Genomic DNA, 26,165 nt, shown 5'->3' with positions numbered 1-26,165 from the left:
TGAGAGATCAAAAGGAGACGATTCGGATCTGGTGATACGGCCAAAGTCAAGGGGCAGCGAGTGTGAGTTGATGGGTGGTGTATGCACTCTATTTCAGGCAGATGGCTGCTGTTTTCGACATCCCGTCTATGCAATCTCGGCAGCTACGCGGCCAAGAGAGGTTGCAGGTATGGGGTTTACGGGAAGGCCGGGGGTTTTTCGAGATTCAATGGAGATCATTGGGGCTCCATGGCTCGATGGATTACTTTATATTTACTTGCTCCCCCCTGTCGCTCTCCGGGCGGGATACATACAGTATAGGGGCGGTTTGGCTCGATCTACTTGAGCGCAATAAATGCGGAGGAGAACGATCACTTCTGGCCGAATCGATGCGAGGTCTGGTGCAATAGGTCGCGAATATGATGCATTTGGAGAAGGGGAAATCTGAAAAGATCGAGACGCAGTTTCCCGCTGTGGTTGCTATTACAATCATCATACATCCCGCCTTTCAACGCCTAAGTATGTGCCTAGTTTGCCATTATGAAGATATCGTTTCATCCCTACTTCAACATCTATGTGTGTGCTGTGTGCATCGCTGCGGGGGCGACTCGATACGCGTAGGTTTCGTGAATGTGGCATTACATGCACGACGGCGGATGAGGAATGGGTGTAGGCTTGTCTTTGTACCGGAATAGCATGGTGAACTTTGATTTTTTTCGTATACCCGTGGATCTCCCCAGATGCATGAGAAGGGAAAAGCAGTTGTCCCGATTTTCGTGTGGTGTGCATCGCGTATGACGTTCGTGGGGCCCATGGATACAGGCCAGCAATCGGACCCCAAGGTGCAATCCAACGTTGAGACAGCAGCCTCATTTCGGCGGTCAGACGAATAAGTCCGGGACGCATCACGGTAGTTGAATCCCATCCTGGTGTAGACGAATCCCACAAGTATCCGGCCGCTCTGATCCCTCGCTAGCCGGTGATGGCTCTTTGCCCGATACGTTTGGGCTCGAGTCGAGAGATCCAGCATTGAAGAACCGTCGGGCGCGCCGACGAGCATACACGCAGGGAGTCGAAGGTTCCATCTGCAGGTCGTCCATGGCTTATATAACCGAAACGTATCACACATCCACAGTCGCCCCCACCCTCAATCCGACCCCTTAACCCCCTTCCTCCGCCCCCTCGCCAACCACCCCCTCAAACCTCCTCCTTGCCTCCTCATACCCCGGCGCGCCCGGCATATTCCACAACGCATCCATCTTCCGCCCCACATCTAGCATCATCTCCTCCATCCTCCCCGCGGCCACCCGCTCCACCTCGTCCCTCCTCCTCTCCACCATCCTCTCTTCCAACGCATCCATCAGCTTCTGCACACCAAAGTGGGCGTTGTGGTGCTGCGGGTGGGGGATCTCGATCTCTGCGGCGCCGTTGATGGAGAAACGGGAGGAGTTGGGCCCTGGGCGGACGAGGGTGAGGGAGGTGAGCGTGTCGAGGTTGAGGATGTTGAGGCCCAGTTGGTAGTATTGAGGCATTTTTTTTTTCGGAAGGGGGCAGCGGGTCGTGAACGAGGAGGTTGATTCTGAAGGGGTCGGGGATTGGGAGTGTGAGTTGAGAGAAGTGAGGTGAGATCTGGTGAGATCTGGTGAGATGGGGAACCGATGGGGAACCAGAGAGGGCCGCGCGCGTTCCCATTGCGCCCACCGCTCAAGCACTTCCTGACACTCCTCTCGCCCGGCGGCCCCCAGGACCCTCAGAGCCGTGAGAAAGGCCTCCGACGTAGGAGAGCAGCAGCAGCAGCAGCCACAGACAGACCATCTGCCGTCCGGTTCTACTCCAACCTCCTTTTCCAGAGTTCTTTCAACCCTCGACGCATAAGACGCCTACCAGTAAGACGCACCACCAGCCGAGAACACCTCCGGCATTCAACCCCGTAGGAGTGTCGTTTACCGAACAACGAACATCTGTAATTTGGGAAGGGGAGGGGGCCGCAATGTACACGCTCTTCACGGGCCTGTACAAGCAATGGACGCAAAAGGAGGAATTCTACGTGATCATCTTGGGGCTGGATAATGCGGGGAAGACGGTGCGTTTCCTCTCACATCAAGTTTTGCCAACCTTTGCGAGGGAGAGAACGTATGCTGTTTTAACACGCGGGGAGAGCTGACTTGGACTCGGGGCCCATTCCCTTCCAGACCCTCCTGGAAAAGATAAAATCCATATTCCTCGGCGTCCCCGGCCTCCCCCCCGAAAAGATCGGGCCAACCGTCGGTCTAAACAGTTGCGTATATCAATCACCCCCCCCCCCCCCCCGCCCCCCCCCCCCCCCCCCCCCCCCCAAACATCCCTCACCTAACCCCCCGCCTATCTCTCTCGACAACAGTGGGAAAAGTGGATATCGCCTCCACCCGCCTGACGTTCTGGGACCTCGGCGGGCAACGCGAGCTGCACAGCATCTGGTCCAAATACTACTCGGAATGCCACGCGATCGTGTTTGTAGTCGATGCGTGTGATCGGGAACGGTTGGAGGAGGTGAAAACTTCCTTCGGTACGAGAACTAAATCATACATCAGTTCATATGAGAGAGTGGGGGGGGGGGGGAATATTGATTGATTGATTGATTGATTTGTTTTTGTTGTAGAAAGCGTGATAACCAACGATGAGGTGGAAGGCGTCCCCGTGCTGATGCTGGCCAACAAGCAGGACGTGCCGTCCGCGATGCGGATGCATGAGATCAAGGAGGTGTTCAACCCGATTGCGGTGCAGTTGGGGGCGAAGGATAGTAAGGTGCTTGGCGTGTCGGCTTTGAAAGGGTGCGTAAACAATCCCCGACGTCGAACGTTTGTGGTGGTGTGTGTGTGGGGGGGGGAGGCGATTGTTGATGCGTCTTTGTTTGTTTTTTTTTGGCGGCAGGGATGGAGTGAAAGACGCGGTGGATTGGCTGTTTGTCCGGCTGCAGCGGAATAAAGTGAATAGACCGCCGGTGTTTACTGCATGAACCCCCACGCGGAATCTCGGGGGTACGGCGTCCGCCATCTGTATATATCACATCTTCTTTACAAGCGGGATACATACAGTATCTTCCCTTTTTGGGCTCAACACCACTCCCTCGGGCCGCCGTCTGATGACCGATATACAGGTTTATGGCAAATGTGCAGCAGTGGTTGAGAACCGGCCACCCCTATCATACTGTACATCTATCTACCACTACTCTACCCCAGCCGTTCCCAGCCCCTCTCCCGTCACACCCCCAACCTCAACCTCAACCTCAACCCTCCCCTCCCCCGTCCCCTCTCCCCCCTCCTCAACAAACACCCCCCTCCCATCCCGCCGCACAACAACAACGGTATGCAACCTGGTCCCATAGTTCCCCCCGGGCGACCGATCGCGCGGGATACAGATCGAGGATAACGCGTGCTCGAGGGCCGGATTGTACATGTTGGCCGGGAGCGTGTGGGGTGGGTATTGGGTCGTGTTCTTGAGGTGGGTCAGGAGGGTGGAGATCAGTTCGTTCGGTGTTGAGGACTGTAAAAATAAAAGCGGGGGGAGTAAAGTATATCTGAGTCATGCCGTTGACACAGGAAGGAGGAAATCAGAAACATGAAAAGAGGGAATTTTTCCCATACCTCCTTGATGGCATCCCCAACCAACCCCTTCCCGACCTCCACCTTGGGCCAATCCGACACCCCGTCGACCAGCACGCCGTTCGAAAGCCCGTACACGACTCCGCGGCGGAGTCGGCGCGGCGGGTCGGGACGTGCGGGTCCGCGGTTGCCGACGTACCACGCGTCCAGGGGTTGTTGGTCGTTGAGATGCGATGTGGAGTCGATCCGCCCCACAACGAGGTTGAACCCATTGTACAGATGTTTCTCCCCATGCACCCGCCGCACGTAGCGTTCCAGCGGCGACGCCCCATCTCCACCCGCATCCGCATCCGCATCCGTATCCCCACCCAACATCAGCGCATCCCGCACCAACACCCCCCTCGACAACGCCCGCGGGTCCATCAACCGCGGCTCCTCCCTGAAATTCGTCAGGAACGCCACCGTCCCCGTCGCCGTGTTGAGCCCCATCCACGTCCCGTGGCCCGCCCCGTGGATCCGGAGCGGACTCTCCGCCTCAGTCGTAGCCGTAGCCGGAGTCGGAGTCGTACTGTCCCCACCCGCCGTCGCCGTCTGTGCAGCGGTACGGGAGGGCTGCAACGGGTCGCGCACCCGCACCGTTCCGAGATCGGTCCCCGCGAGGATGCCCGGGTGTCCGATCTCGCACCACGGGTGGGCGCGCGTGGCGGGGCGGTCGAGGTACTCGTCGCGGTTGGCTGCTGCTACTCTGGAGGGGAAGAACCGACCGATATACAGGGGGTGTGAGGATGCGGGGGGGGGTTTGGGAGGGAGATGTGATGGGGGGACGTACATGTTGTAGTTGCCGACGCCGAAGCCGAAGTAGATGACGCACATGATGCGGAAGGGCTGAGGAGTTGGGAGGGGGCGGGGGACGGAGCGGGGGGGTGTGGGTGAGTGGCTCCCTGAGCTTCGTGGTGATGCCTTGGTTGGTGGTGCGTGATGTGGGATGGTAGTCTTGCATCTCTTGCATGCTCGGCGACCTTAGAGGAGAGCGTGACGGCAAGATCGCGTAAGCACCCGAACGCGTCCGTTTCCACGCGGTGACCCTTCAATGTGAAGGCCAGGAGGACAACAACCCTTTTTAAGAGGGCGTTACGGGAAGTATGCTTACCGCTTGCATGATCCCGTCACCCGCTACAACAGGAGGAGAGGAACAGGGGCAAGATCATCCCATCTAGCGTACCATGCGCTTGTACGATGAGACAAAAACAACGGTGCCATAAATCCACCAGCTGCATATAAAAACCCGGGCAGCGTGACCACAACAAACAACCATTCTCCTCAACCCAACGCGGAACCCCAACCGCAGCAAACCACCGGCCCCCAAATCTGCCCAACGCTCGCACTTCACCGATGGGGGGGCGATTACTTGGTGATCATTCCAGCACGAGATCTCCTGCTCGTTCCCGCAGATTCTCGCTCTCCTTGCCCCCAACATTGTTTCACGTTATCCCCCTTCGGTCCCCAAAGATGTGTAGGGGCTTGCTTGCATCGGCGTAGTGCCCCTGGCCTGGTTTTACACAAGGCCTGCGCTGCGCTATTGATGGGTGTTCGATGTGTCCCCTAGCAGCGGTGGTTGATGCGGCACCCCGACAACGACCGGACATCAGTAGTGAGTGGGTGGACGGATTATAACCGCAGTTTTTAAACACACGTTCCTAACACCATAAATCCCTCCATGACCTCACGCGACCTCACGTGACCGTCATTTATCGAGTCCGATGGAGTGCGCACCAAGTCCGATGAAGCTTTGGTGTGCACTCCGCTCCGGGTCATCGAGTGACGGGTGTGCGTCGCGCTGTCGTAATGGAGCGGAGCTCCTGTGGATCACACCGGCTCTCTCCATGATTCTATTTTTGGGAAAAATCTTCAGAAATTTCACGCATGGAGGGAGATCGAGTAAGTCTCTCCATGGCTCTCCATAGATGCGAGATTTGAGAAAATCATAAGAAAATTATTCTATGGAGAGCGGAGATTCATACCCGCATTTTCGAGGAAAAAGTACCGCGAAGGGGCAACCTTCAGAAGCCTGCAGAAGCCTTCGACACCCTTCGGAAGCCTACTGAAGGCTATTGAAGAATGAATGAAAGAATGAAACATTTATTGAAACGAGGAAGAGCCTTTACATACAATGAAAGAAAGAAGAGAGGAAAGAGAAAGAAATTACAAATACAGGTGACCAAGAACTCCGCTAGAAGTCCGTCTGCTGTACAAATTTGCGCACGTATTCATCGTAGGAGTGGGTCGTTTCTTTGATAAGACCGGCTCTGTAGAAGGCTCTTTCGATACCCGGGTCTTCTTTGCACTCGGAGCGCTTCACTAGCGACATCCACGTTCGAGCTGCATTAAATCCGTAATTGTAACGTGGCACACATTGATCAAAGGGATAAGTGTGATCGGTCACTATTTCTGTCAGTCGAGACCGTATGTGTAAATGTGCTGCCGTCCTATACTCCTCAATACCCCACCGTTTGTTGTCGTCCATTAGGGTATGAAGGTGGTCAAAGAAAAAGACGAGAAAAAAATTCTTCGCCGCGATTGCAGGGTCTTGATCAGAGATCCCAATAATCAGCGCCCACTGATGCTCCAGAAAGCTTAGAATCATTTCGAAGATGTTCTGACAACGTTTCCTTGCGATTAGAACCATACTCTTGCGGGTTTCATATTGGATAGTGTCAATTATATGTCGGATGAAGTAGCTACCGATTATCATTTTGCGAACACCAGCACCTGTTGGTGGAGCTTCATCATCCGGAAACCAGGCGTCACAGCTTTTAGCGAGATCTGCAGAAACTTTTCTCCAAACTTGTAAATCGGATTGAATCACCGAGACCTCCTTCCTTTTCTTTGCGGCGTATTCTAGAATCTTCCGCATTTCCTTGGAAGTGCGTTGCAGATCCTCAAATGCGTAAGTGGAAAGATAAAGGCTCATTTCGGTGAGCATTTCCGCAGGTAGATTGTTGAGGGGGAAGGACGACATGATGTGTTGGTGTGGATAAGCATGAGGCAAATACGATTATCGTTTCCCTTTTATAGACTTTCAGGGTTGCTACTTCTTCCTGGAAAAGGGAAAGGTGGGGCAGCAACGAGGGGATATTGCGAAATGAGATCAGTCCATTGGTCAACCCCCTGTGTTTCATCCGGGAGATAAGGTCATGTGGACGATAAGAGCATGCGGGGAGTGTCCTATTTTAGGTGACAGGAAAAGGAAAGGAGAACGAGTACCCAATTCCTATTTAAGCAGAGGGTCGTAGGCGTTTTCCTTCAACTTTATTCATACTTCACTTCTCTTTCAGCGCAACCATGTACGCCAACAAGTCAATCAAGCTTATGCCTTTGCCCTTTGTCGCAAACTCGTGCCATCCTGTCTACGAACTGCGCGCGGGTATCTTTGTTCTGGATTATTCTTGCCTTGTATATAACAGGTTGAACTCCTTGTATGGATGGAGAGTTCACAACTTGAAGCTAGTTGCTGGTTCACTTGGAATCGGGCGCAAGACACTTTTTTTCGAGTATGGAGGAGAGTCATGGAAGACTTTTCAGAAATTTGTTAAGCCAGGTGGTGTTGATGCACATGTTTGGCTTGAGGATGATGAGGGCAAAGTTTATGATGTCGTCACAAATCAGATGTACAATGTCGCGATGGTCAGAGGAAAGTCTATTAGGGTAGAAGCTGGAACGATTATCGAAGGGAGGACAAAGGATGAGCTCAAAAGGGTTGGAATGCATTATGTAGCTGCACCGGAGTTCGTTAACACTTTGCTGATTAGAAAGATGACTGATATCATTTGTAACTCCGTTAATTAATCAATACACATTTTGCTGTTTAAAATATTGGATAAACTCACTATCTTCCTCCGCACTATCACTATCTTCCTCATCACTATCACTATGTTCCGCATCACTATTCTCCTCCTCACTATCGTCAAAGGAGTCGATAAGTCCTGCGCGCTTGAAAATCTTTTTTACCTGATTATCACCACAGAATTCATAGACAATATTTCCCCAATACTCGTACGGATTGAAACTGTCTGCTTGGAGAACCAAATCGATAGGATCTTCGTCGTTGTTTCGTTCAAGATGCTCATATATCTTGTCCAGGAGAGACATGAACTCGTCCCATTGGCCTTCAGGTTCGCGCTCAGAGTCGCTGTTAAGACCTTTCACAAACCCGTTCATAATAGGTTCGCCGATTCTATCGAACCATGGTTCATTTCCGTCCCCATCAAGAGCGTCATCGAAAAAACCGTATATCTTCGAAAACGCTATGTTACACCTTTCCATAACAATTCTCGGCTTTTCATTTACCATACTAGAACAGCATCTGTGACCGAGGAGCTGGAGGATTTTCTGACTTGCGATGATAACTACTCGACAGTGAGTCGGTGGGTAAGGAACTGGTACGTCCAACCAACCTAGACTTGCGGTATGGATCCGAAAGGCGATCTCTTCATACTTCACTAGTTTATTCTCAATTTCAGCGTTTCTGCCGATCTCTGCCGCTTTGAACAATTTTTTCCAACTTTCTGAAACCTTCCGCATTCGATAAATAGATGTCGTAGGAAGGTAGGCAACTATCATTTCAAGCAATTCAATCGGAAGGTTGTCCATTGTAAGTTAGAAGTACGCTTGAAAAGACACGTCTTCTTCTTTATATAACTACGCTGTGATGTAACCGCAATATCGTAAGTACAAACACATGCGTTTAGATTGTGATAATCTTTGTATCGTCTTATTTTAAGAAAAGTTCTTCACTATGCAATTTGACTCTACCAAAAGCGAGCGTCATGAGATGTTACTTGATTTCGACAAACAGTATCCCAATGCCTATTCGGACTTTGTGGATGACTTGTCAGAGTTCCTGGATACCCGGCAATGGTCCTTATCGTGGACCGTACCGGTAACGACTTATGTGGGTTTAGCCTTTTTCAAGAAAAGGGAACATCTTTGTACGATCAACCTCAATCAGCGGACTGTACTGAACAAGGCGGATTACGACGATATGCAAATGAAAAGAATATTGAATAAACACAAGACAACTATGAAGAACTTGTTCTTCCACGTACAAGAGTATCAACAGGGAAAAGAAAGGAAAGATAAAGATGAGGAAGAAACTATTATAAGGACACAAGAGAGTTCTATCTAGTAAAGAGGTAATGTAGATTGGCCATCAGATTGCAGCTTTCGCTTGTCTTGACGACAACTGAGACCCTTTTTGTTTTGTGTGTAGCGGTAAAGTAGACTATCAAAGACTCACAATCCGGTATTTTTCGTTTCTACTGAATAGATGTCTTCCTTCTCCTTCTCCTCTCCCTTCTTATTCTTCGACTTCTTTAAGACTTTGATGTCTTTGTTCTTATAAACGTTCTTGTAAGTTTCATAAGTCATCATGTCCTTGTTTTGTTCCTTGTTCGTTCCTTTGCAACTGAACTTATGATCCTTCGCTTTTTCTCCAAAGGCGTAGTATAACTTGGGTGCGAGTGCTATGAGTGCAAGACCTTTCCACTCCAGTTTAAAGAGTCCTGGTGTCCGAAAATCGAAATCAGTTGTTACGAGCCAGTTTTTCTTATCATCTTCGTACTTGTCCAATAACTCAGGCCGAACGAGATCATCCAGTTCAGTTCCAGCCAGAGACATGTATAAGGAGTCAGTATCCATCATGTGTAGTTCGAATTTTTCCCTTGGAACGTACACGTCGAGAAAGTCGTAATAGAATTCCAACATCCTCAGTTTAGCGTATCCATAGACCATGAAACCAATTTGAAGGGGTAGATACTGTTCGTAAGATTTCTTTGTAAAGTCCATCTCGAACATCTGGTCCAAGACGGTCAGTTGTTTGTAAGTCGTTTTCCGAACCTGACGAGCCAATTGCTTTTCAGATACAATTTTGACATCTAGGTGTTTCTCGAAATTGGTGATGGTTTTTCCGTATGAACTGTTTAGAATCAGTTTAGCGTTGTTTGCCTTCAAAGCGTATTCTTTCTTCAGGTCTCCCTTACGACGTTCATTAGCAAAGTAGTTCACAAACCACTCGAAACATCTCCCGCGTTGTTCGTAGAAAATGGTGGTCCTGATGTTTGAGATCAAAAGTCCATGGTTCAGATACCATTTGAGCAAAGGTGTACTAAGCCAAAGATTCTTCCCAGACGTAGTACCGATCAATTTCCTGGAAGTTTTACCGTCCTTTCCTATGATGTCGTCGTTATGAAAAATCGGACTGAATTCGCTAAAGTAATTCTTCAGGTGTTCGGGGCAATCGATATCACACTTCACAAACCCGAACAAGATATCACTTTGAATACCAGAGATAACGGTCTCATGGTTGGGAGACCGATCGGTAGTGTAATCTCCTAGAGGCATGTCCTGGGCTATACCAAAAGGATATAGAGAGTTACAGTCGATTCCGATCATACTTTGACATTTGTTCTCTGTACCGCGAATGGTCGTTTCACCCACTTTACCGTAATGATTGAAGACTATAGACGGTCCGCCTTGCATAGCACCAGCATAGAAATCAAAGTAAAGATCTCTGTCTTCCTCCTTCCACAATGCAAATTCGGGAGTTTCTGTAGGAGCCGTCGGGATACCGTTGAAGATGATCGAACACGCAGCACCAGGAAGAGACAAGCAGTCTTTGTGGAAGTCCACTCCAAGTTCAGTGAAGTATTCGTGGTGTTTTGCGATCGCTTCACACATAGGGACAACATCTGCATTGTTGTATATTTCGAGAAGTTCCAAGAGAGTTTGCGAACCTTCGGAAGACTCAGGAAGCCTTCGGAAGGCTTTCGCATCCTGTATAACCTTGTCGTAGACTTCTTCAGAGATAGCAACTTTTCCCGACAATTTGGTATACCAGTCTCGTGATACGTCTTCCACACGAACGGTCCTCAAAAGACCGGCAACACCTTGTTCATTGAAGATGTCTGTGTACACTGGATTCATTTCAACGAATTTTGACACATTTCCGGTCAATCCGTGCGGAAAACGTAACTTTTGCATTTTGCAGTCATACATTTTGATAAACTTGTCGAGTGAGGCAGAAGGATCTAGAAATCCTTTGATGTCTTTAAAGTGGAATTCTCCATTGTTCAAAGAACGATATGCGTTTCCCATCTTGATGATTCCAGAGATTGTGGTGATCCGCTCGCCTTTTTCCTTCTGTTCTGCGAGCCAATCACAAACCCACACTTCCTCAACAGTCCATCCTAGAGATTCAAGTTGTTGTTTTCGCCATTGCGTCCTCCTATTCAGTTCGCCGAAGGAAACATTGATACGTCTATTGATATCTTCTGGTTTATAGCACTTCATGCACCTGTGCCAAAAACATCCTAATACTTCCACTATCAATTTCTCGTGAGGGATAGCGAAATCCGGTTCGAGTGGTTTTTGTCTTCCGGGGATCTTGATGGATATCTTACAGGTGCCACAGCGCACCTGTTCAGGCTTGAATCGTTTAAGGATCTCTGATGTGTATGCCTTTTCAACCATCGATATCAAGCCGCGTGGTTTCGCAAAGTCCTGCAACACAGACGCAAGGTTGTGCTTTAGGACATTCATATCGAAAGAGGATGAATTAAACCCATATACCGGTACTTGTTCGATCCAATCACACAATTTCCCACAGAGAGATGATTTTTCCTCTTCAGTAAGATCCTCATGACGTTCAATAGCCTTAAAGACACAATCGAAGTCCTTGTAGATCGTACCCAGAGGTCCTTCCCGTGCATAGGACATCAGATGAACAGTCTTGTGGAGAATTTCACGACTCGTACAGGTTTTTCCGGGTTCATCACCGATGGAGACGAATCTAGGTTCTGAGATTTCTCCTTTAAAGTGATATCCAAAGGACATCGACATCAGTTCGAGTAATCCGTCCACGATCAACTTATCACCGTTTACAGGTTTAACAAAGGTTTCGTTGCGGTATGTCTCTGTATCAAAACCGAAAAAGAAAGGATAGGTAGTGTAAGGTACGTCGATATCGTACTTTTGCTTAAGTGTTTTTCATAATGGTAATTTAGGGTTGTAATAACCCCCGGTGAACTTGACCCTTGCATGAATGGAACACAAATTGTGATGTTTCTTTAAACTATCACGAGACTCATAAAGACCCTCACAGATAGAACACATGTAAATGTTCGCATAAACACTTAAATCCGTGATAAGCGAAAAGTGATGAATACCCTCATCAGCAGAGTATAGGTTGACGTTGATCTCTTTACCGTCCAGTCGTTCTGGAGAACGTTGTAAGGCACATTTTTTCTTTTTCCCATCTTCGCTGAGTTTGAAGAGTTCGTAAACGTTAATCCTGCAGTTGAAATGCGCTTCGACATTATCGATGTCGGTCATTTGCATTCCAGGGTACTCCTTGTTGAATTTCTTTTTCTTGTAGAATTCACACCACAACTTCTTAGCCTTTGCTTTATACCGATCGTAATCTTTCTTTTTCTTTACCGAGTCGTCCAAGCCAGCAGCCAAGCAGGCCCAGAAACAAAGATTGTTCTTCACACCCTTGAAACTGGCGATCGCCTTACTGGTTAAGATAAACTGAGGAAGTTCGATATCAGCCCCGAGACAAAAATCGAGACTTGTCTTGTATGCGTAAATCAAACAACTTAACAAAAGTCCATTTTGTATCTGGTCGGTCGACACGATCGGCGAGGTCTTTGATAAACTGCAGAAGTTTTCCGATGACAGAGTAGAAGGTAGCATTATCTTTTACCACACCAGGGTTTTCAAAGTCGGGTATTGGAGTTCGGGTGATAGATCTTATACTCAATGTCATTTTCATCGTCAGGATTATACTGAATATTTCTCAACATGTAAGCGAAACCAAAATTGACATTGTATGCGGTAGGGCTAGTGTCGTGAATACTGATTTTGATACGTTTTGTGAGATCCTTGGAGGAGATGTAAGGAAAGTCGAAAATTCCGAAACCCTTGACGTTGAGTCTTCTATGATGAACAGCCTGTTTCGCAGCGCGATATTCACTCAAAACGTCACGACGACTGAGAGCATCTCGAACCGCATCAGGGTCATAGATCTGTCTGGCTAAGGCTCGGCCATCAACAACAGGCGCCACAGGTGCAACTGCAGCGATTCTACGTTTCTTGCGAGGGATACCAGGGTGATTTTTAAGTGCGTCAAGAGCCTGCTGATTTTTTACGTCAGTGGCAGTAAAGTCGCTGTTGCGCACACGTTTCAATGTGCTCTTGAAAGTTCGTGAAGCCTCTTGAACTGAGCGATTGGTGAACGGATTAACGAATTTGTCGGACATTGTTGAATGTATATTTAGGTTCTAATTTGTTATAGTACACTCAGCAGTTAAATACTTTTCGTTTATACCCGCACTTTTGCATTATTACGGCACAAGCTTTTTCTGTCAGTACGCGATGATATCATAAGAGACAACCCATGACCTATACGAAATCAGCATCATATCGGCCGTTGCGTTTGGAAACACGTTTTCCTTCATTGTAAATCAGACTTGTGCCTCTCAGCCTAGCCACTTCGGACACACCAGCCGGGGTCTTTTCTACTGTATCGGTTACCTTTTTCAGTTCGTGCGGTTTGTAGGTTCTAGTCTGGCGCTCTCCTTTCATGTTGTAGATCTCGTAGGAATAGCCGAGTACGCCTCCTATGATAAAGACCTCTTGTGACCATCTCGGTACATATCCCTCCGAGAATACGTTTCTTTGTAGTAGTAAGCGTACATTATCGCCTATGTTAAAGGATTTGAACTTTTGCAGTGCTGATACGTCTTGTGATAGGCTATCGGGTCTACTCCCTTTTTCAACATCTTTAGGCTTTTCCTTTATCGTTCCGTGACGCTGGCTGTTGTAGTTACGTACGAATAGTTGTAACGCGTTCACATAGGTCTTTTGCTTCGTCGCTGTGAAATAGCGAGATAGATAGTCTTTCAAAGTTCTGTTAAATCGTTCGATGACACCGAGTCGCGTATGATCCCCAGCTTGGGCGAAATAATGCGTTATACCGTGTTTTGTCAATAAAGCCTTTACATCCGCGTTGAGAAATTCTCGACCTGCATCGGTTGACAAACTGTAGGAAGGCTTCCGACCAGATTTTTGAAAAAGGTTCTGAAGCCCAGCAGCGACGGATTTCCCGTCTTTGTTGCGTAAAGACACGCAGAATGCAAAACGACTGTAAACATCGACTATGGTGAGAATGTAACGGTAACCGTCGTTTGCTGTCGCTAATTTAGGCAAGTCGATAAGGTCCGCTTGCCATATTGCATCTATTTCAGGACTGACGATATGCAGAAAGTCGCGTTCTTTTCTGGGTTGTGAATGCAACTGAGCGATTTGCTGCTTTGCAACAAAGGTTTGGACATCCTTTAACGTTACTTTCAGCCCTGAATTCTTTGCGGTCTGGAAAAGTCTTGCTGCCGAAGTGAACCCCGTTTCCGGATCGTAGTAAAGATTCCGCAATCTACTTTCGATATCCAGCGGTAACATGATCTCTTTTTAATATCGTAAGTAAAAAATGATGTAACCTTGCATTTTCCTTTCTTTCTTCGGAAAGAAAATCCGTAGTCTGCAAGTTATAAATAAAGAGTCGTTATCGCTTTCCCCTTTCCGTTTTTCTTCACCTCTCAACTGCAACAGCAAACCGAGCGGTAACAAAAGTTTCAGAACTTCATCAAAAATCCTTCACAACCTTCCTAAGCCTTCCTAAGCCTTTCGCAACCTCAGCAAGCCTTCAGAAGCCTTCACAAACCTCTCGAAACAATCTACAATATGTCTCTTCAACCTAAAACTCCTTCCGAACGCATGACGTCTCTCGTTGGGAGCGCTGCCTTTGCACTTCAAGGCAGCAGCGCAAACAAGATGAATCTAGCTCAAGCGATTGATAAACACGGATGGAATGAATCCGAGTTCATGAAAGCTGTGACCACACATCACACCATGTACACAGAGATGAACGAGCTCCTAAGCGACATCGAAGCAAAATTGGCGAGAACGTTCCTCAGATACGACTTCTCGCTTCGAGCGCAATTGGTCAATCCGGATGCCTTTCGCAAATTCATGGAGAGTCCTAACACGCAGCGTTTTCTCGATCGCAATCCGACTATACGCAATAAATTACAGCTATGGTACGCTGAATATACAGCACCCACACTCACTCCCGAACAACAACGTATAGCTGACTTGGAAAAGAAACTCGCGGAGGCTCAGCAGGCAGCGACCACCTCTGCGACACCATCGGAGACCGACCCTTCAAAGTTGATCGCAGATGTTGCACGTCCTTGTAAGGATTGTCAACATGAAGGACATCTCGATTGGACAAGTATCGATTGTCCCAATCACGAAAGTGAGATGGCTAAGCAAGTCTGTACCAATTGCGGTGGAAAAGGTCATAGGAATTGGAAATCGAAAACATGCAAGAAGTACGCAGAGAAGCCTGCAGAGGAACAAGCATTACGTTCGAAACCTGAGAACAGACCAACAACGGCGGGCAAACGAAAACGTATCGTTCTTGATGATGACGGTGATGAAGTGGAGGATAGCTCAGGCTTGGCGGGAGAAAGACCAACCAGAACCTGCGAGGATTGTGGTAAAACGTATAAGAATCACGGTTCACATGCTAAACAATGCACCAACAGAAGGTCTCCGATCGTACTCGTGCCTTCCGAATCTATCGATGCGGAGGAGCAGGAGGAGTAGTTAGTCAACCAGTACCGTAGTTTAGTTTAGTTTAGCTTAGTTCAGTCACTTTTCACTTTTTCGTATGCGATTTCTCTGTACATAGTCGAATGATACGAATCTTTCCTTTATTAACAAACAAGGTTAAGCTTGACCCGTTTCTTGGTCGCTCGGAATCATCAGCATTTATCGATTGTGTGCAGGGCTTTTGCATGGGTTACGCTCGATAAAAGGCGTTCTCAAAAACAATCCAACATATGCAAAAATGGCTCTATTTGGTGGTGGCGTCATGCCCTGATAGTTTATAGTCATTCCGGACTATGTTGGGAACCTTATTCTGCTTCCTTTACCGCTCGGGTCCGGCGGGCGGCAGGCGCTTTCTTCTCTGCAACATCATCAAGATGCTTTTGGAGGATATCGACGCATACCTCGCGACGTAGTTTGGTGAACATCTCTTCACGTAACTGCGGCGGGAGATCCGACCAAAGTTTATCTTGCGAAAGATTGGTGATCATTGCATCCATGCCCTCTTTTGTTAGCCTATCCGTTCCGTTCCAGTAGTTGTCAAACATCATTTGTAGATATGTTACAAAATAAATCTACATTGAACCGCAAATATCACTACCCGATAACATTCTCGTGGAATACTCCTTCGTTTGTGGGACTTCGTGTATTGATATATAGAAACGAAAACGGTTCCTGCGTAGCGCTTGCAAGTTTCTCTTGAAACTGCGTATCGCTTAAATGACATCTAATTTCAGGCGGTACCTTTTTAACCTCGGCATCGGACATCCTGAAAAGGAAGTAATGCGAGATCTGCGCTCTACATATCGGCGAGAGCTGCTTAAAACCGTGATAAGCGCCGATTACTGAGATCCCAGCCCAGCGATATTTCGTAGCAAGAGAATCAAGTGCCGCTCCGTAATCATTTCGGAATTTCACACCCGTTCCGTAATCGTCGAAACACAACAATAATGTGTCGTCTACATCGCTCTCGAAAAGATTTCTTTGTAGGTTCACCACTTCGTTCAGGACCTCGTTCGATAGTTCCGTCTTGAACAGGATCTTGTCCTTGTGTTTCCGGCCCACTGCCAGCCATTTCTCGTCCGTTTTCGCGTTCGGGGAAAAAACGATACATTTTCTGTACGCCTTTATCATGTTGTCAACAAGAAAAGTTTCAAGTGTGGTCTTTCCGGCGCGTACCGAACCAGTAATCGCGATATTGCAGAACATTTCTGGAAATCCAGTATTCTTTGTTTTATCATGTGGGTATCGTTGAAGATCCTTTGGGATATGGATAGGTTCAACCTTCCACAATCTCCGTTCCGTTTTGGTCATCTTTTTCTATTACACATACTATAGAAGAAAATGATAAATGAAATACTCTTGAACTCATCTTTGTCGGACGACCCTGCAAATCCTGTCTTTCAAATCTCCCCGATATCCTGTCAGTGGCACAAGGTCAAAGAGATCATTATCCCTTCGACTATGGAGTATCCTGTCAATTTGGAAAACAACACCATCGTTTTCTTTGAAGACAACGGATCGCGAAAGGTCGCTACCTTGAATGAAGGCTACTTTAATCAAGGGACCTTTCCAACGGAGATAGACAGAGCCCTAAATGAAGGGGGCGATCAGGATTATTCGGTAGGCATAGACAGCGGTACAAAACGACTCACTATCACATCTAGCGCACCGTTCAAGATAGGTTCCGGCGCCTCTGGGACAACGGCATATAGGATCTTGGGTAGCGAAAAGTCGTTTACCCCAAACAAAAGCGCATCGTATACCTGACCTTATCAGATAGACCTCAGCAATACCGGCGTGTATCTGCTTGCTTCCAACTCCCTTACAAGCAACTTCTCTATCTATCTGGGAGCGCGATCTATGAACGTCCTTTGCATGATCCCTAACAGTCAATCGGGAAGCATCATCAATTACGCACCAGTTATGGAATGGATGTACTGCGGTTCCACATTATCGAGTATCGATCTCATGTTGTTGGATGGAGATACACACCGTCCTGTGTCGAACTTTAGAGGCCCGATCTATCTGCGTATCGCGGTTGCAGACGAAACCCAAGATGTTTAATTTTCTAGGCTAGAAATTAGAGATGTCTAGCACAGAGTTACCGCCTTCTACGGTAGAGACCCCGGTTGAAACACCCCCGACTACCCCAGCAAAACGGTTGAAGAACCAAAAAAAAAAGCCAAAATGCCAATCACCGAACGTCAAAGGGAGAATCTGGAAAAAGCAAGGATAGCAAAGCAAAAGAAACGCGAAGAGGAGGAACAGGCCAAAAAAAAAGAAACGTCAACTTCCCGGAGCGCGAAAAAGTCCCAGGCAAACCGGGATACTATTATGTCAGATTCGAGTGAAGAAGAGGTTGTAGTCACGAAACGTAAGAACACTCCTGTGCCAAAAAAGAAAAAGAAGAAGGTTGTTTATATCTCAGATAGCGATACCGAGGAAGAAGTCGTTTATAAGAAAAAAGCGACCAAGAAAACTTTCAAAGAACCTCCGAAACTTGAAGTCCCACAAGAGTATCTACCGCCACAACCTCCGAAAAGAACATTCTATGATTCTGGAATGTTCGGTTAAGATCTGCGATTTCAGTAAATTTTTTTTGTAGTAGCTTTATAAACCAAATGGAAGTCGAAAGTAATCTCACTTACCCTTTTCCTCCTTATCAGGTATCCGTACAAGGCAATAACGAGTCTTTCCACTCAGTTCAACCCGATACCGGTTATACATTCGCCGCTGATGGTAACAACGTTATCCGCCTCACTTTGAATTCTACGAATCAACTTGCCAGTTTGTACCAATCTTACTTCCGTTTCAAGATTCGCGCAAAAGATAACGCAGGTGGTAGCGTGGTGAACACTAATGGTCTCGCATCATGTATCCAACGGATACGAGTTCTCGTTGCAGGGGTTCAAGCATACGATATCGACAACTACGGCGATATTGTAATGGACGAGGCTTATACGTATGCCTCACAGAACAAAAAGGCCATGTTGAATAACTTGGAGGGTTTCCGGAACCCGGATGCTTTGAAAACTGGCCAAGCATGGGTCCACCATCAACCTCTCCTTTCACTTTTCCGTGTAAACAAAGAGTTCCCCCTGCCTGTAGTTCCTGGCTCAGGTATCCAGATTGAAATCTACCTGAAACCGTCTCGTAACTTTTTCGTGGGCGGTACAGGTCAACCTACTGGTTATTCTGTCGAGGAATTTTCATGGAACATGCCAATGAAGACCCCCTCCATCAAATATATGGAAGATCTCAAGGAAGGCGTTGCAAAGGGTCACTCTCTCTGGCTTCCTTTTGTTCAAACCAAGACGCAGATCAGTTACTTCTCGGGAGCCAACGAAAGCGAATTCGTTACAGTTGTGGGTCCCTCGACTTCTATTCAAAGCATCTCTCACCGCTTTGTGGCAAGTGACGATTACAACAATCCCGCTAAGGATAAGAACCGGATCAGTAAGAGCATGGGACTCTCCGAATGGTATCTCCAGTACGGATCTACCAAACTCCCCAACACGAGGAACTTCAAGTATTCCAACGACGACCCTGTTGACAAGGAGACACATCTTATCCAGTACCTCTCCGCACTCTCAGGTGACTTTGCGGATGAAGTCAACATCTCTGACTTCTCCACGTTGGACAATGAGAATTTCAAACTTTCTTACAACTGGTTGCAGACCGGCGAACGTTTCGGGTCCGGATTACAACTCCTTGATGCAAATGCTCAAATTCGCACTCATGTTATCTGCTCAGATGCTGTACCCGCTACAACTCGTTGCGAGTCCATGCTCTTCCGAGATGCTATCTTGGAGATCAACCCTAGCCTCGTGCAGATCCATACGGTCTGGTGATCGTTCCTGAAGATAGGAGAGTTTCGAAAATATATTGTAAAGCTATATACAGAACCCAATGCCACGAAAACGTAAGGTTGTAAGCCTTCCAAACACAGTTATCGCAACGAAAGTCCGAACTGCAAAATCCGGTCGGCCACCAAAAGGTAAGATTCCCCCACAACTCCTCCCGTTCATTCTGAAGCGTAAAAAGAAGACTCTGTGAGTCACCTTGCTGAGACTTCGGTAGCCTTCGGTAGACTTCGGTAGCCTTTGGTAGGCTTTGTTATAGCTCTAAAAACCAGATATTAACACACTCTATTGAAACTTGGACAGATGTGTTGCGAATTGCTGTAACCCTGCCGCAGCATCATTTGCCGTACCTAATCCTTTATCGGCGGCGGTATGGTACTTCTGCGCTAGTTTTTTCGTATCTTGCCCCAGGAAATCATCATCTTGGACACCTTTGTTCGCATGCTCTAGAAGGCGTCTACCGGTTGTTACGTGTTTCTGAAAGATGCTTGCTCCATGCGCTGCCTTTCTGACATACTCTGGGACCTTTTGATTAAGGAAAGCACCTGTCTTTGTCGCGAAATTAGACAAGTTCTGTTTAAAATTCTTAAACGGCATTGTGCTTTTTACTCCATATGATAGAAATAAAAATCTACGCTGTAATCAAATATGTCTGTGATCTTTTCAAATCGCCCACAAAGAGAACCTTTACAGGTAGTTGCAGGAAGCAACAAACCTCTTTATCAGAACACGATAAACATTCCGGGACGCGGTATCTTTCAAAAGGACCTTCCGTCTCGTCTGCTCTACGGAGGACATACAAAGAACTATGAAAGCCGGATCCCTTCGGTGATTCCGGAAGTTAATGAGATCCCTTTCCGGCCTATCGTTGAAATCTCCAAGAACCAAAAGTTCGCCCTTGAGTTCTATCAAGGAAAGGAGATCTATGAAAAGCGGAAGGCGTTCGCCGATAATCTCACAACAGGCGTTACTCCAAGAGGTCCTGGCGGCGGTGGCGGTGGTATCGGGCGAGACTTTTATGCACAAACCGGTGAAGACTCGATCCCTCCCAAGTTGCGAGATGCTGCAATCCGCGAAGGTCGTGCATCTTCCAGAAACAATGGAGGAGCCCCTCGTGCGAATCCAAACAACCCTATAGTATCCTACTCTCCAGATGTTATCGCCGCTAATCCGAATCTCGTTGGAACTCAGACCCAGACCTCACCACGTCCTGTTGGAAGCCGGCGCCCCGATTCGATACCGGTGTTGAGCAATCTGGCTCACCAAAGTACACTTGGGACGATGCAGTGGACGGCAACGGATAACTCTACCGATAGAGCCGCTGCTCCAGATGTCGAAACAGTGCCTGAACGCCTTACGATCAATATTCCTCCGAGGCTTCGTGATAGACCGCCGATCTATGCAGCACCGCACCGACCTCTCCATTCCATAATGGGGATCTCTCCGACGGGGTTGAACGCAGACATTCAACATTTGGTGAACAACTACCCGAATGCCCCCTATGTTCCGCATGCTACACTATTTCCCGATACTAATTACTCTAGACGTTCGTTCAACACAACTCTACCACCCTCCAAGCCTTGTAGATACCATTGATCAACCGAACGGATGGAGGGCAGAGATGGAAACTGCGCGCGATACAGACGACGATATGGCACGATTGAATGTCGCCTTTCAGAACATGACAATGCATTCGCTACAAACAGGACCAAGCAATGAACCGGTAAGGCCTAGGATACCGACCAGCAACCTGGAACGAGACCGTGATGTAGAAATTCCAGGAGCGTTCCCACGTAGAACTCCTACACCTGTGATCTCTCCGAACTTGTCTGCCACTCCACAAGCGACGGAGCCACATCTTGGTATTCCATTCCATCAACGTCCCGCTTCTGCTAGGAACTCTTTGAATGGTGACCGCCACCCGATACCTGCTCCAGCATCTCCTGTAAGATCACCTACAATGGCGCCGCCGTTGACGATGGATGCAGCGCCCGCACAAAGTCCGATGGAGATCGTTGAGCAAACTTCAGCCAGATCTCCTATCGATAGCGTTTCTCCGTTTCTGCGCAGAAGCAGCCGCCCATCCGTCGCTCCGCAGGTGTTGTCCTACGATGAAGACTTTAATCAGATTGATACTCGTGCAACAAGTTCACAACCTCCTGCAGGCCGACGTGGAAGGTAGCGCAACACAAGAGGTGTAACACCCGCTCCAAGCGATGAAGCGACAGCGCGCCGTGGTGGTAGAAACAGACGCGCCCCTGCAAGGCTGACTTATGATGCTAACGGTAATCAGACGGAGCAATAGAATATCGTCAAGGTTGTGATTTTTTATATGAGTTATAAGCTAAATGTCTAACCGCTTTCCTAAAAGTAACACAGGTTTAGATGATGTATCGAACATTAACCTTATCGATGCTTATGCAACAGGAACTCTCCAAGGGATGCCTGGAGGCAATGCTCAGATCACGAACTTCAAGAGCGGTCAATTTGAGTCATTGGAAAATGAATTCGGACCCTTGTTGGTTAATAATGTGAACGGTGCTAAGGGAATCTTGATAACTTCCGACAAGGGAGTTTACACTGCTAATCTGAATGTCAAGGAAGATGAGAATCTCACTATCGATAGCGAAAATCGATTGGCATACATTGCTGATAATCCTGAGTTTCCCCTGCAAAGAGAAGACAAGACAGTTTCATTGCTCATAGATTCGCCCCTTCAGGTAACTGAAAACGGCTTAGAGTTAGCGCATGATTCGAGTTTGAAAATCACAGATGAAGGTCTGTCAGTCGTCTTTCCCGAAGTAGAGTTGGAAAATCTCTCAGAACCCCTCTCTAGAGACGAACTCGGTATTAAACTCGATATCGATGATACTCTAGATGTAAAGAACGGCTTATTGACAGTCGTTCCAGAAATCCTAAAAGCACCTTTGACGCGTGACGTGATCGGTAATATCACATTGGATTATGACCATTCGCTTCGAACGATCGACGGGCAACTAAGTGTTGTCCAAGAAAATGTAGAAGCCATCGTTGACGAAGCAGTGAAGGTAGCAAAACCGCTTTCGAAAGATGCAGACAAGGTGATCCATCTTGATCATGGAAAAGGCTTGAAACTCAGCAATGAAGGGAAACTGGTGACAGATGTTGATACCGTTATTGTGGGAAGAGGTGCGATTAGCAATGACAAAGCCGGTAGTTTGGCTCTCAATGATCTCATGCAAGAGGGGTTTGATTCTCTCGCGGATTTCTTAGGATCTGATACAGATGTGGATACTACGGTTATTCGTCTTAAAACTACAGACGACTTCCAACAAACAGGAAACAAACTTGCAATTCGCTCGAAAGGCATGGGACAGATTCCATTCTACTCTGCTCTAAGCGGATTCAATGGAGACAGCAGTTTTACCTATAATGAGACGCTCAATCAAATGAATGTTCCACATCTTTACGTGAACAGCAACTTCAACCCCTCGAATAACAAAGTGCCAACATCCGCGTATGTAGAGCAACTGTATCAGGCAGGATCAGGGATTGATATATCTGGAGTATCGAATGGTCGAAGGACTGTTGATGTAAGAACAGATGCTATTCTCGCTATCGATAGCAGCCAGAATCTAAGTGTCAATGTCTCGGCCTTATGTGATAACAAAGGTATCCGAGTCGTGAACGATAAATTGGCGATTGGGCTCACCTTCCAACAGGGCAACGGTGGATTGAAGATAGAAAATCAGAATCAAGTTAAACTTGCTCCCTCCGTAAGTGGTGCAATCACTATTGATGGTAACAATACATTCGGCGATAAGCTGACTGCATCAAATGGAGTCAAACGTGTTGAGAATGATCTCCAACTGGATCTTCATGCGGGGGATAATACCGTGACAGTAACTAACAATTCGATAAAGGGTGCGTATACAGGATCTAATGGAGTGTCAGTTACGGGAAACACTATTTCCGGGGCCTACACTGCTGAAAACAACATCTCGATATCTGGGTCAAGCATTAGTTGCACATATCAACCTGAGCCGGAAACTCCTACTGTCATCACTGGTGCTTTACCTATCATTGTTACCGGAGCGGATAAGGAATTCAACGTGTCTAAGCAGCCTTTGGTTATAACTGGTGGCTCCGGAATCCTCGTTGTTGGCTCCGAGGAAACCGGCTTCAATATTTCTTCCATACAGCCCTACAAGAACCGGAAAGAAGACGATGATCCGGAAGAGAAAAATGAGGAGTCCGAGCCGTCTGGAGAAAGTGATCCTCTCACAGCATCTGGAACTAATCCCGTAGTCTCAGTAACAGGTCCCCTTTCCACAATCCTTGGAGGCGCAATTGGTCTCATTGGCCCTGCGGCTGGCGCTCCATTTGCCACATCTGCTATCGGTAGCGTCGGGGGACTTCTCGGAGGACCTGCTGCAGCAGCCGGAATCCTTGGTGGTTTCGTTGCTGCAAGTGGTCGAGAAAGAAAGAACCAGAAAGACGCAAATGGTAACAATGTAGTGGATTCAAAGGGAAACCCCGTTCCAGATCCAAACGGCTCACAAGTTATCATTGCAACTTTCCCTAAAACGGATGATACATCCTGTGATGTTACGAGATTACTTTTTGACACTCCACCTCCGTGTTCATATCTGGGTATTGCAGGAGAGGTCCCACAGCAGGCAATCAACTTGGGCATGTTACGTGAGTACGATTCTACAATCATACAGCCAACGTATTCAAATTTGATAAGTCAGAATACAAGTCTTCTTCAAACTGCTATCGATAGTAAAGTCGCAAAAACGGATACCATTCCATATGCGAGAATAACGGGTGCTCCAGATCTCACCATCTACGAGAAGAAATTAACATTTGCTGGACCTATCCTCTCCAGAGATACATCTAATACCGTTTCGGTCAATACCGGAAATATCACTACTCTTGGGACACTCACATCTCTTAACGTAACAGGCGCTTTGACCGCCGGCTCCATAAGCAGTCCTACCTTGACAAATTATCTTACAACAGCAAATGCAGCCACAACGTATCAACCTCTTAATGCTCGTCTTACTAATTTTGGGAACATTGCGCCAACAAACACGTACATGCTTATCGCAAGCGGAGGCAATTTCATTCAATTTAGTCCTGCAGATGTTCGTGCAAATCTCTCATTAAAAATCTGAGTTTGCTCGATACTTTAGACTACACTAGTTCGGCGTTGGTGAACAAACCTACGCTTGGTTCGCTTGCAGCACTTAGCAGTATTGACTATGCTTTGACGTACATTACTGGAAAGCCAACTCTTGGTTCTCTTGCAGCACTGAGTAATATAGATTACACTTCGGCTTTCCTTACAAACAAGCCTTCGCTTGGTTCACTTGCAGCACTGAGTAGTATAGATTACACTTCGGCTTTACTGACAAACAAGCCTTCGCTTGGCAGTTTGGCTGCTAAATCCGTTATCAATCTTGCAAGCGCAGATGTCACCGGTATTCTTCCTGTTGGAAGTATTGACCCAATCATTGTGCTTGCTGGAACCGGTTTGACTAAAAATTCTCAAACTTTAAGTGTCAATTCTGTACAGACACAAATTACAAGTGTCGGTACTTTAACGGGTCTTTCTGTAAGTGGAAGTTCCACATTCTCCGGTGCAGTCACTGTTCCTACACCTACAATTGCAGCAAATCCTGCAACAAAAGGATATGTGGATGGGTTGATTTCTACAACATCCGGAAATGCTCAACCTCTTAATCCTAAATTGACTGCTATTTCTTCGAGCACTGCCACTCTCAACAATTTCCTTGTAGGAGATGGAACTAATTATATCAGTATGACTCCATCAGCATCTAGAACAGCACTAGGGCTCGGTTCCGTGGCGTTAAAGAACACCATCACGCTCACAACAGATGTGACAGGTATCTTGCCTCTCGCCAATATAGACGCCCAAGTAAGCACGAAAGCCTACGTCGATGCTCAGACATCAACAGTTGGCGCAGGATTGTCAAAGTCAGGCACGGCCATTTCAGTCAACACGGACCAGTCGGCTGTTATCACCAGAGTTGGAACGCTGCAGGGGTTGAGTGTTACAGGCGACGTGACCATATCAGGGAACGCCATCATCGCGACAGCCCCAACAGCAGATACACATCTCACAAATAAGACTTATGTTGATACGCTTCTAAGTGCAGGAACCGGCTTAACACGTACAGGAAACAATTTCTCTGTCAATGTGGCTCAACCTCAGATAACATCGGTTGGAACTTTAACATCATTGAACGTTAATGGAAATGCGAACTTTGCTGGAGATGTCATGGTATCAGGAAACGCTGTCGTCTCAACAGCACCGACCTTAGCAACTCATCTTACAAACAAGACATATGTTGATACGCTTCTTAGTGCTTCCACAGGATTGACACGTAGTGGAAATTCGTTCAGCGTAAATCCTGCTCAGCCTCAAATTACAAGCGTTGGAACTCTATCATCTCTGAATGTTGGTGGAAATGCGAACTTATCCAATGTTCAAATTGCCGGAACGACTGATTCTACGTCGACAAATTCAGGTTCGCTCCAAGTTGTTGGCGGAGTTGGTATAGGGAAAAGTGTGGTGGTTGGCGGCACCGTATTCCTAGGAGGAACAACAGCGAACCTGAATACGACCACAGGGCAGACTCTGAATATTAATAACGCTGCATCGACTGTGGTTACTTCTACTATTGACTCTAACGCCACAAATGCCGGTGCCTTCCAAGTTGCTGGAGGAGTTGGTATCGCCAAAAAATTGACCGTAGGGAGTGATGCGAGTTTTGTCGGGTCAAATCAAAGTATCTTTTGGTACAACGGTTCAGTATCAACACCCACATTCGGAAGCAGCATAACGGGCAACGTTTCAGCAGCAGGGTACTTTTCCTCAAATTCGGCTATTGGCGATATGGTAATTTGGGCACAGTACAATAATGCACCGACGAACTTACGATTCGCTAACGGACCCGGCTTATCAAACCTTGATATATTGACAAATGGAAATGTTCTAATCAAT

At 47.3% G+C, this 26,165-nt stretch overlaps 8 protein-coding genes across 8 annotated transcripts; 3 read left to right on the top strand and 5 right to left on the bottom strand.

Moving 5' to 3' along the window:
* The first annotated feature begins 1,510 nt into the window (after positions 1–1,510).
* Positions 1,511–3,312, top strand: EV422DRAFT_528890 (ADP-ribosylation factor family-domain-containing protein). The gene is made up of 6 exons (XM_053070308.1): positions 1,511–1,601; positions 1,725–2,062; positions 2,172–2,256; positions 2,360–2,524; positions 2,618–2,789; positions 2,890–3,312. The coding sequence occupies exons 2-6, from the start codon at positions 1,970–1,972 to the stop codon at positions 2,972–2,974; spliced, it is 600 nt and encodes a 199-aa protein (XP_052925698.1). The 5' UTR covers positions 1,511–1,601; positions 1,725–1,969; the 3' UTR covers positions 2,975–3,312.
* EV422DRAFT_528889 (NRDE protein-domain-containing protein) lies at positions 3,170–4,595 on the bottom strand. Its single transcript, XM_053070307.1, has 2 exons — positions 4,390–4,595; positions 3,170–4,305 (listed from the first exon to the last, which is right to left on the bottom strand). Exons 1-2 carry the CDS (start codon positions 4,431–4,433, stop codon positions 3,480–3,482), a joined length of 870 nt encoding a protein of 289 aa, XP_052925697.1. The 5' UTR covers positions 4,434–4,595; the 3' UTR covers positions 3,170–3,479.
* Positions 4,596–5,790: 1,195 nt separating this feature from the next.
* On the bottom strand, positions 5,791–6,579 carry EV422DRAFT_506276 (uncharacterized protein; the record flags this gene model as incomplete). The annotated part of the gene is made up of 1 exon (XM_053068551.1): positions 5,791–6,579. One exon carries the CDS (start codon positions 6,577–6,579, stop codon positions 5,791–5,793), a length of 789 nt encoding a protein of 262 aa, XP_052925696.1.
* Positions 6,580–7,222: 643 nt separating this feature from the next.
* EV422DRAFT_506275 (uncharacterized protein) lies at positions 7,223–8,210 on the bottom strand (the record flags this gene model as incomplete). Its single annotated transcript, XM_053068550.1, has 2 exons — positions 7,223–7,272; positions 7,448–8,210. The coding sequence occupies 2 exons, from the start codon at positions 8,208–8,210 to the stop codon at positions 7,223–7,225; spliced, it is 813 nt and encodes a 270-aa protein (XP_052925695.1).
* A 642-nt stretch (positions 8,211–8,852) lies between these two features.
* Positions 8,853–11,333, bottom strand: EV422DRAFT_496303 (uncharacterized protein; the record flags this gene model as incomplete). The annotated part of the gene is made up of 2 exons (XM_053067868.1): positions 8,853–10,391; positions 10,431–11,333. 2 exons carry the CDS (start codon positions 11,331–11,333, stop codon positions 8,853–8,855), a joined length of 2,442 nt encoding a protein of 813 aa, XP_052925694.1.
* Positions 11,334–14,357: 3,024 nt separating this feature from the next.
* Positions 14,358–15,284, top strand: EV422DRAFT_506272 (uncharacterized protein; the record flags this gene model as incomplete). The annotated part of the gene is made up of 1 exon (XM_053068549.1): positions 14,358–15,284. One exon carries the CDS (start codon positions 14,358–14,360, stop codon positions 15,282–15,284), a length of 927 nt encoding a protein of 308 aa, XP_052925693.1.
* Positions 15,285–15,595: 311 nt separating this feature from the next.
* Positions 15,596–17,260, bottom strand: EV422DRAFT_506271 (uncharacterized protein; the record flags this gene model as incomplete). The annotated part of the gene is given in 7 exon segments (XM_053068548.1): positions 15,596–15,862; positions 16,032–16,412; positions 16,467–16,607; positions 16,674–16,880; positions 16,943–17,053; positions 17,073–17,131; positions 17,209–17,260. 7 exon segments carry the CDS (start codon positions 17,258–17,260, stop codon positions 15,596–15,598), a joined length of 1,218 nt encoding a protein of 405 aa, XP_052925692.1.
* A 217-nt stretch (positions 17,261–17,477) lies between these two features.
* Positions 17,478–21,335, top strand: EV422DRAFT_506270 (uncharacterized protein; the record flags this gene model as incomplete). Its single annotated transcript, XM_053068547.1, has 6 exons — positions 17,478–17,859; positions 17,970–19,132; positions 19,194–19,342; positions 19,457–19,523; positions 19,847–20,699; positions 20,740–21,335. The coding sequence occupies 6 exons, from the start codon at positions 17,478–17,480 to the stop codon at positions 21,333–21,335; spliced, it is 3,210 nt and encodes a 1,069-aa protein (XP_052925691.1).
* Between the last annotated feature and the right edge of the window lie 4,830 nt (positions 21,336–26,165).

Source organism: Fimicolochytrium jonesii, assembly GCF_025526975.1.
Source record: "Fimicolochytrium jonesii strain JEL569 chromosome Unknown EV422scaffold_11, whole genome shotgun sequence".
In the NCBI taxonomy this organism is placed as follows: Eukaryota; Fungi; Chytridiomycota; class Chytridiomycetes; order Spizellomycetales; family Powellomycetaceae; genus Fimicolochytrium; species Fimicolochytrium jonesii.
The sequence above is the reverse complement of the archived record's forward strand: the minus strand, read 5'-3'. Positions and strand labels throughout refer to the sequence as shown.

What these genes read in the sequence shown, in the direction of transcription:
- EV422DRAFT_528889 (XM_053070307.1), bottom strand. Translation starts at nt 4,433, where the DNA reads ATGTGCGTCATCTACTTCGGCTTCGGCGTCGGCAACTACAACAT. An exon ending in GGCGTCGGCAACTACAACAT is followed by an intron (nt 4,306 to 4,389) that starts GTACGTCCCCCC and finishes CTTCCCCTCCAG; the next exon opens with AGTAGCAGCAGCCAACCGCG.
- EV422DRAFT_528890 (XM_053070308.1), top strand. Translation starts at nt 1,970, where the DNA reads ATGTACACGCTCTTCACGGGCCTGTACAAGCAATGGACGCAAAAGGAG. An exon ending in GCCAACCGTCGGTCTAAACA is followed by an intron (nt 2,257 to 2,359) that starts GTTGCGTATATC and finishes TCTCGACAACAG; the next exon opens with TGGGAAAAGTGGATATCGCC. An exon ending in GGCGTGTCGGCTTTGAAAGG is followed by an intron (nt 2,790 to 2,889) that starts GTGCGTAAACAA and finishes TTTTGGCGGCAG; the next exon opens with GGATGGAGTGAAAGACGCGG.